This window comes from Microtus oregoni, unplaced genomic scaffold (genome assembly GCF_018167655.1).
Source record: "Microtus oregoni isolate MIOR12 unplaced genomic scaffold, Mior012 000025F_ref0000491, whole genome shotgun sequence".
In the NCBI taxonomy this organism is placed as follows: Eukaryota; Metazoa; Chordata; class Mammalia; order Rodentia; family Cricetidae; genus Microtus; species Microtus oregoni.
The window spans coordinates 9,933,119-9,942,580 of NW_024543084.1; the positions used below are offsets into that span (position 1 = coordinate 9,933,119).

The window sequence follows — 9,462 nt, forward strand, 5'->3', positions numbered from 1 at the left end:
AAGCCCTCTGAGATCATGAGGCCATGCCCGCCCCTGCTGCTTGTAGCAATGGGGGGCTAGGGCCTGGGCCTCTACTTGCTGCATCCTCTGCCTACTGCACTCTCTGCTGTTCTTCATGGTCCTGGCTTTCCAGAGATGTGGAACAGAAGCCAGGCTTGTCACTGTGCACTGGGGAACACTGGGGACTAGCCCTTCTCAGCAGCCTCACCCTCATTGGATTAGCTCCAGCCACAGGGCTCCCTTTGTTCCTAATTCTGGGACTGGATTGTGCCAGTCTAAGCAACAGAGAAACTGGCTTGTCCTCCACGTTCAAGTGGTGAGCAGTACCCCATGGAGCTCAAGTCTATCCTGATAGGGCCCTTTGGGGAGAGGCCTGACCTAGGCCAAGGGAGGCAGAACATAAGACCAATAAAATAACCTAGAGAAGTCGCTGGAGTCTGGAGCACTGTGGTGGCTCTAGAGGTAGCCAGATTCTTCCAGGCATGCCGGGACTGCTTAGGTGCTGGGAGGGCAACTTTGGAAGGAGCTGCCCTGGGAAGGGCATGTGATCAGAGGGCCGCGCCACTCCACGGGAGTCATGCCGAAAGTGCTGGGGTGGTAGGAAGGAGGAGACAACTCGACTAGTCAGAACAACTCCAAGCTGCCATGATTGACAACAGTGGCCCAAGGTGAGTCTGCAGGACAGGGTGAGCGTATGGACCGTGCAATAATGGTCTGTGTGGAGGGTGAGGCTTCAAGTGAGACCCCGATGTCCAGAGAGGCTCCCCGGAAGGAGAGGGCTCCGGAGCAGCAAGGCTCCAGATGGGGAGCAGCAGCATGCAGAAGGCACACACAAAGATAAGTCCACAGTGGGTTTTGCCTTCCCATCCAGAGCAGGTCCCCTCCATCCAGTTCTGCACCATCAGGTCAAGCCACCTCTGGGCATCCTCAAACTCTGGTCCAGACACTTGAAGGCAACAGAAGAGCCTAGTCGGGCTCCACTGGCCTCTTGCACTTGAAGGCCCCTAAGCAACAGTCAGCCCCCTCTGACCTCTGTGTCCTCCACAGGAAGCAGGCTGGAGCTGGGGGCTGGTTCTGCCTCTAGGACTCCGACAGTTTGCACAAATGACACAGGAGGCTCTGGGTGGGGATAATAGCACGGTGTTTGCCGAGGGAAGGACAGGGGGTAATTGAGTGCCTGCAAGTGCACCCGGCCTCCTACGGCCTAGAGTGAACTGCTAATCACTAGCTGGGTCCCAGGAGACAGGGCAGCATTGTGTCACTGTCACACCCCACCCTCCTGTCCCAGGTCTCTCCCTGCCAGATGGGCTGCTGATTAATGGTGAACATCACGGGGCCCAGAGACTCCCGCAAAAAGCCTGTCCTGGTCTCGCATCCGCTTGTTTTCCTTAACACAAGAACATCCTGAAGGCGTGTCAAACAAAGTTGGGAGATGAACCACACACCAAGGCAAGCATGATATGGCCCTCATCACTGCCACACATGTCCTCGTAGGCCCCAACACAGGAAGGAGCATTAAGAGGTGCAGGCAGCTCAGGGGGGCCTCTTCTTTCTTCCCAGCCTCTGAGCAGAACCCCACAGGTCTACCAGCTGCACTGGGCAGCCAGTTCTGGTACAGAAGCCATGCCTCAGGGCTTGACTTGACACTAGCTCACACGATGGAAGCCACCAGTGCTAGGCAGGAGAGTGGGCAACAGAGGAGGAAGTAGTGGAGCTCTGAGGAACAGAAACTGCCCAGGGCCACAAGGGATGAGGTGACTGAAGAGGAAGGAAGCTCCTGAGGCTGGGGTCCCAGAGCCACAGAGTTGTTCTGAATTCAGAAAGGAAAACAGGAGCCAGGGCCCAGCACCTGGAAGTGACAGCTGTTTGCTGACAAGGAGCAGGCCAGACTTGGGGTTCCAGGTGGATGGGGTAACTTCTGGGAGATCGGAGTCCACAGCTGCAGGAGTGTACAAGTCAGTGTTATGCCCAAATCTGCGGAGTCCCCACAGAGCCAACAAAGGAGACCAAGTCCCATATGTAAAAGCAAAGAGCCTTTATTTTAATCAAGTTTGCAAACTTGGTCTCTCTGCAAGTCCAACATACTGGAATATCTGGAGAGCCTCGAGCTCAATTAGAATTGGGTTGTTTTTTTTTTAAATGAATACAATGTTCTGCTGAAAGACCCAGATAAATCCAGACCCCTCAATAGCAGAAAAAATAGAGCCAAAAATCTAAGCAGGGAGAGAAGAATCAAAAATCTAGTGCCTCTGTTTCAGGAACTAGCTGAAGATAAAGTTAGATAATCTTGAGAATAATCTTGAGAAACAGGGAGCTGCCTTGTAATTATCATTGGTATTTTCCAATGACGCCCTCCCTACCCCCTTTGGATTATTGTGTTATGGTTTCTTCCCTTAAATACCCCTTCTCCCAGCTACTCGGGGTCGAACTCTCTACCCCTGCATGGGAAATGAGTTTTGGCCCCAGTGCACTGGTCCCTGTCCTGTCAATAAACCTCGTGTGATTGCAGCAAGTCTCTCGTGAGTTCCTGGGGAGTCATGTTATCCTGAGACTTGAGTGAGTCTCCCGGCTGCGGGGGGTGGGGGTGGTGTCTTCCACTGCCTGCATGTACACCTGCAGGCCAGAAGAGAGCACCAGATCTCATAGATGGTTGTGAGCCACCATGTGGGTGCTGGGAATTGAACTCAGGATCTCTGAAAGAGCAGTCAGTGCTCTTAACCTCTGAGCCATCTCTCCAGCCCTAAGTTTGGGTTTTTATAGTAGTTAATGTTGGGGTGGGGGGTTTCTGAGGTTCAGGACCTCTGATTGCCTGACATCTGTCTAGGGGGTCCTGGTGAATGTGCGTTGGCAGGTGGACCTATCTACAACGGTTGGAATGCCAGGCATTTCCTTTGGATGGTCTGTTCTTGGGTGGGAGTCTGGTAATCTCAGCTTGTGGTTCCTCCTACAGCAAGGCATTGCCTCAGGGTAAACTACTGAGACTCAGGCCTCTTATTAAATTATCAATGGCCAAATTCTACTCTGGCAAAGAGCTTCCTTTGGGTGACCTGTCCATATTTAGCTTATTATGGCTGGCCCCCACATTTCCCCCTTCACAAGTAGCTAGACAGCACCCAATCTTGGGTCTGCTTTTTCCTGGCAGCCGGTGCTGCACTGGGAGTCATCTCGCCCAGTGGTCAGCATCATTGTAATCCAGGTGGAGACCTCCGGCATCTCATTCATAATCTTTTTTGGAGACCTTGGGTTACTGTTAGGATATCTGAGTCTCTGTCTAATATAGTAAGTTTTTTTGTTTGTTTGTTTTTTTATTTGACTAAAGGCGTGTGCCACCACTGCCCCCCTTTTCTCTTTAAATATCTATTTATTTTATGTATATGAGTGCTCTATCACAAGTACTCCTTTATGCCAGAAGAGGGCATCAGATCCCACTATAGATGGTTGTAAACTACCATGTGGTTGCTGGGAATTGAACTTAGACCCTCTGGAAGAGCCATCTCTCCAGCCCCTGCAATAAGTTTTTTTTTTTTAAAAAAAATATTTATTTATTATGTATAAAATATTCTTTCTGCGTGTATGCCTGTAGGCCAGAAGAGGTCACCAGACCTCATTATAGATGGTTGTGAGCCACCATGTGGTTGCTGGGAATTGAACTCAGGACCTCTGGAAGAGCAGGCAATGCTCTTAACCTCTGAGCCATCTCTCCAGCCCCTGTAATAAGTTTTTTAATCATTATTTTAAATGCCATATTCTGCAGATCTCTGAAGTATGAGGGCTGCCTAAGCACGTTGATTAGACAAATCCTGCTTTTTATTACCTGCTTTAAGTTTGACTTTGAAAACATACACAGGGAACTAAATGAGGCTCATTCCTGTAACCTACCACATCAGCACTTTAAAGATGACTAACTTGGTTTTTTAACCATCTATAATAAGTACAAGACTAGAACTCCATACTCTGTAAAGCTAATAAATAAACCAAATTAGTCATTTCGTGGGTAAGCACAGAGCAAGTGCATATCTAGCGGTTAATGCTTGTCTCCCACCAAGGCAAGGAACAGATCCCAAGGTGAAATGGGAACAGGAGGGAGTCTAAAAGCTAGCATTGCCCTACGGTAATCTCAGTTTGTGGTTCCTCCTGCAGCCAGGCATTGCCTCAGGGTAAACTACTGAGACTCTGGCCTCTTATTAAATTATCAATGGCCAAGTTCTACTCTGGCAAAGAGCTTCCTTTGGGTGACCTGTCTGTATTTAGCTTATTAAGGTTGGCCCCCACAGTCAGCTCTGTTCAGTCTTGCCAGGGAGGGTGGCAGGTGGTTCAGCAGCCTCCGGATCAGTACCAGGGCATCCTTCAGGAACGCGGCGAACCTCCTCTCCTCGAGCTGCTAGGATTTCTTCAATGTTCCTGTGAGACAGGAAGGCAGCCTCAGTTCTGTACTGGGCTCCCTCAAGGGCATCATCCCACGGTCAATTTGGTTCTGGAAAACTTGTCCCAGAACCCAAGTGACACCAGTACCTCAAAGGTACCTAATGCACCTTCACCAAATCTGTGTGTCAGGAAGGGCCACCTCAGAAGTCAGCAAACAGGATGTCATCCCCCCCGCCCCCCCCACACACAGCGTACCCCCAGGGGCCTCGGCCATGCCTCTCACCAGCTAGCCATCCCAGCAGTTCTGTCCTGTTCCTACGAATCAGACCTGAGATTTCTCTGCAGCACAGGTCCAACAAGCAAACCCAGAGACCCAGGGTCTGCATGCTTATCTCATGTCGGCTCTGCCCACACTCCTGCCACTAATCCCTCCTCACAGGAGGACACTAAAAAACCATCAGGCGGTCATAGACTCATCCTCCACCCTGGCTCCTGGCCCTCCGCACTGCCCTCCCACAAGTGGGAGCACCAACTGAAGTCCAGCACCCACTCCACAGTCTGACACACACCCATTTGCCCTGAGCTGGCAGAGGATAAAAGGCCTCCATTAGAAAGTAAAAATGCCCCAGCAAAATTCTTCAAAGATCTCGAAAGAACGGTACTCAACTTCATTTGGAAAAACAAAAAACCCAGGATAGCCAAAACAATCCTGTACAATAAAAGAACTTCTGGAGGCATTACAATCCCTGACTTCAAACTCTACCACAGAGCTAAAAACAGCCTGGTATTGGCATAAGAACAGACAGGAGGGGGGCTGGAGAGATGGCTCAGTGGTTAAGAGCATTGCCTGCTCTTCCAAAGGTCCTGAGTTCAATTCCCAGCAACCACATGGTGGCTCACAAGCATCTATAATGAAGTCTGGTGCCCTCTTCTGGCCTGCAGGCATATACACAGACAGAATATTGTATACATAATAAATAAATAAATAAATATTAAAAAAAAAACTCGGGAGGCAGAGGCAGGCGGATCTCTGTGAGTTCGAGGCCTGCCTGGTCTACAAAGGGAGTTCCAGGACAGGCTCCAAAGCTACAGAGAAACCCTGTCTCGAAAAACCAAAAAAAAAAAAAAAAAAAAAAAAAAAAGGACAGGAGGACCAATAGAACTGAATAGAAGACTTGGATATCAATCCACACATCTTCTAACACCTGATCTTTGATAAAGAAGCAAAAAATATCAAATGGAAAAAAAGAAAGCATATTTAACAAGTGGTGCTGGCATAACTGGATATCAACATGTAGAAGAATGAAAATAGACCCATATCTATCACCATGCACAAAACTCAGTCTAAATGGATCAAAAACCTCAACATAAAGCCAGCCACACTAAACCTTAAAGAAGAGAAAGTGGGAAGTACACTTGAACACACTGGCACAGGGAACCACTTCCTAAATATAACCCCAGCAGCACAGACACTGAAAGAAACAATTAATAAATGGGACCTCCTGAAACTGAAAAGCTTCTTTAAAGCAAAGGACATGGTCAACAAGACAAAACGACAGAATGGAAAAAGATCTTCACTAACCCCACATCAGACAGAGGTCTGATCTCCAAAATATACAAAGAACTCAAGAAATTGGTCATCAAAAGATCACATAATCAAAAAAAAAAAATGGAGTGCAGACCTAAACAGAGAACTCTCAACAGAGAAATCTAAAATGGCTGAAAGACACTTAAGGAAATGTTCAACATCCTTAGTCATTAGAGAAAGGCAAATCAAAACAACTCTGAGATTCCATCTTACACCTGTAAGAATGGCCAAGATCAAAAACACTGATGACAACTTATGCTGGAGAAGTTGTGAGGAAAAGGGAACACTCCTACATTGCTGGTGGGAATGCAAGCTGGTACAGCCCCTTTGGATGTCAGTGTGACGATTTCTCAGAAAATTAGGAAACAACCTTCCTCAAGACCCAGTAATACCACTTTGGGGTATATATCCAAAGAATGCTCAATCGTGCCACAAGGACATGTGCTCAACTATGTTCATAGCAGCTTTGTTTGTCATAGCCACAACCTGGAAACAACCTAAATGCTCCTCAACCAAAGAATGGATAAGGCAAATGTGGTACATTTACACAATGGAGTACTACACAGCAGAAAAAAATAACGACAGCTTGAATTTTGCAGGAAAATGGATGGAACTAGAAAATATTATTTTGAGTGAGGTAACCCAGACACAGAAAGACAATTATCACATGTACTCACTCATAGGTGGTTTTTAAACATAAAGCAAAAAAAGCCAGCCTACAAACCACAATTCCAGAGACCTTAGACAACAATGAGGACACTAAGAGAGACTTATATAGATATAATCTACATGGGAAGTAGAAAGTAGAAAAAGACAAGATCTCCTGAGTAAATTGGGAGCATGGGGACCTTGGGGGAGGGCTGAAGGGGGGAGGGGGAGGAAGGGAGGGGAGCAGAGAAAAACGTAGAGCTCAATAAATATCAATAAAAGAAAAAGTCCAGGGCTGGAGAGATGGCTCAGTGGTTAAGAGCATTGCCTGCTCTTCCAAAGGTCCTGAGTTCAATTCCCGGCAACCACATGGTGGCTCACAATCATCTGTAAAGACGTCTGGCGCCCTCAACTGGCCTTCAGGCATACAGACAGAACATTGTATACATAATAAGTAAATAAATATTTAAAAAAAAAAAAAGAAAAAGTCCATCTGGGCAGCTTGAATTTTGCAGGAAAATGGATGGAACTAGAAAATATTATTTTGAGTGAGGTAACCCAGACACAGAAAGACAATTATCACATGTACTCACTCATAGGTGGTTTTTAAACATAAAGCAAAAAAAGCCAGCCTACAAACCACAATTCCAGAGACCTTAGACAACAATGAGGACACTAAGAGAGACTTATATAGATATAATCTACATGGGAAGTAGAAAGTAGAAAAAGACAAGATCTCCTGAGTAAATTGGGAGCGGATTAAAGCGCACGCCTTTAATCTCAGCACTCAGAAGGCAGAAGCAGGTGGATCTGTGAGTTCGAGGCCAGGGTTGGCCTATAAGAGCTAGTTCCAGGACAGGTTCCAAAGCTACAAAGAAACCCTGTCTTAAAAACCCTCATCCCCCCAAAAAAGAAAGTAAAAATGAAAAAAAAAAAAGTGAAAAGGCAGGCTGGACAGATGGCTCAATGGTTAGGTGCACTGACTGCTCTTCCAGAGGTCCTAAATTCAATTCCCAACAACCACAGGGTGGCTCACAACTGTCTTATAGTGGAATCTAATGCCCTCTTCTGGCATAAAGTTGTACACACAGATAGAGCACTCATATTTAAAATAAATAAATCTTTGTTTTTGTTTGTTTGTTTGTTTTGGGTTTTTTTTAAATTATTTTTATTTTCGAGACAGGGTTTCTCCGTAGCTTTTGGTTCCTGTCCTGGAACTAGCTCTTGTAGAGCAGGCTGGCCTCGAACTCATAGAGATCCGCCTGCCTCTGCCTCCCGAGTGCTGGGATTAAAGGCGTGAGCCACCACCGCCCAGCAAATAAATAAATCTTTAAAGAAAGACAGTGAAAAGGCCATAGGAGGTCAGGCAGTGGCAGAGGTGGAGCCACGGAACTAGAGATATAGTTTGCCACACTTGGGGGTTATTCGTGGTTTATCTGAAGTTCAAATTCAAGTTTCTAGATCCACATGGAAGCTGGGCTGTCCAGTGAAGCCAGGCAAGGCTCCTCCTGAAGGACCACAATGTAATGATCTATCCTTTCTCTTTAAGAGACAAGCCAGGAGCTAGAGAGATGGCTCAGCGGTTAAGAGCACTGACTGCTCTTCCAGAGGTCCTGAGTTCAATTCTCAGCAACCACATGGTGGCTCACAACAACCTATAATGAGATCTGGTGCTCTCTTCTGGCCTACATAGGCAGGATACTGTATAAATAAATAAATGAATAAATAAATATCTTTTAAAAAAAAAGACAAGCTATGCCCACTCCCTCTCCAGTCGGCTGAGGCAGGCAGATCTTTCTTCTTGCTTGCAGCCTGAGTCTCTTCCCTTTTCTGTCTCCCTCTCAAAGAGGCAGCTTTTCTGTCTCTCCCCACTTTTTCCCCACTTCTCCCCTTCCCCCCTCCGTCCCTCCCTCCCCTGGCTGCTCGGGGACCTACCTGCAGCTGCCAGAGATCCGCATTTTACTTAATTCATAACACACAATCCTACTGACTCCTATCCCTCCCAGCTGGCCTTACCTCTTCCCCTGCAAGTCAGAGAACCAGCCTAGGTTGTCGGCGATGATGTGGTTGTTCTGGCAACCAGGGCACTTAACGATGACCACAGTTTTGTGATAGGCCGACTTTGAGATGCGCTGAGATGACCGAGTCCCACAGACCTAGTTGGGTTAGAGAGGTGGTCAGGCCAGGTACACACAAGAAAGCCCCCTCCCGAGGGCTAACCACCCTGCGAGACAGCCCCAACTCTGTCCCAGATGGTCCCACCTAGGAGAGATCCCAGTTACTTCCTACCCAGAACGCCTGTCTCCAGGTAACCTTCCCCATCCCTGGAAGCCTCTGTCCCTCAAAGATGGCTCCATCCCTTCCCAGCCCTCCCGCGGAAGACCCCGTCCCCTCCCCGGCCCGAAGGTTACTTCCAGTCCCTTCTCTGAGAACCACGCTCCTTCAGGAAGTGAACCAGCGCCAGGTTCTCTCGGCCGCGCCTACCTTGCAGGTGTAGTGGAGCTGGTAGTGGCTCTGCTCGACGCGCCCCAGCGCGGCCACAGACTCGGGTTCTGGTGCGGAGTTCGAACTCCGCCAGCCCCACCGTCTCTCCGAGGTCGTCAGGCGAGTTCCCGCATCCCAAAGTCGCCCAGGCCCGGGATTCCGGGTCCGCACACTACGTAGTAGTGTAGGCACGCGGTTCAGTGCTCTCCACAACATCCCGTCTGTGGTCCTCGGCCGATCCTTCTTGCCGCCCCGTGCAACAGAGTTGGAAATAGGCGCCGCGGCCGGAAGCGACCCTCTTCGGCTTCCGTAGCCACCCGGCGCGCTGCCCTCTGTCGCCCCCTGGTGTCCCTCCGAGTGCACATCCACCCAATAGG

General features: G+C 48.4%; 1 protein-coding gene across 1 annotated transcript; it reads right to left on the reverse strand.

The window, feature by feature from the left end:
* Window positions 1-3,645: 3,645 nt before the first annotated feature.
* Window positions 3,646-9,459, reverse strand: Dnlz (DNL-type zinc finger). The gene is made up of 3 exons (XM_041675037.1): window positions 9,086-9,459; window positions 8,618-8,757; window positions 3,646-4,401 (listed from the first exon to the last, which is right to left on the reverse strand). Exons 1-3 carry the CDS (start codon window positions 9,299-9,301, stop codon window positions 4,275-4,277), a joined length of 483 nt encoding a protein of 160 aa, XP_041530971.1. The 5' UTR covers window positions 9,302-9,459; the 3' UTR covers window positions 3,646-4,274.
* Window positions 9,460-9,462: the final 3 nt, after the last annotated feature.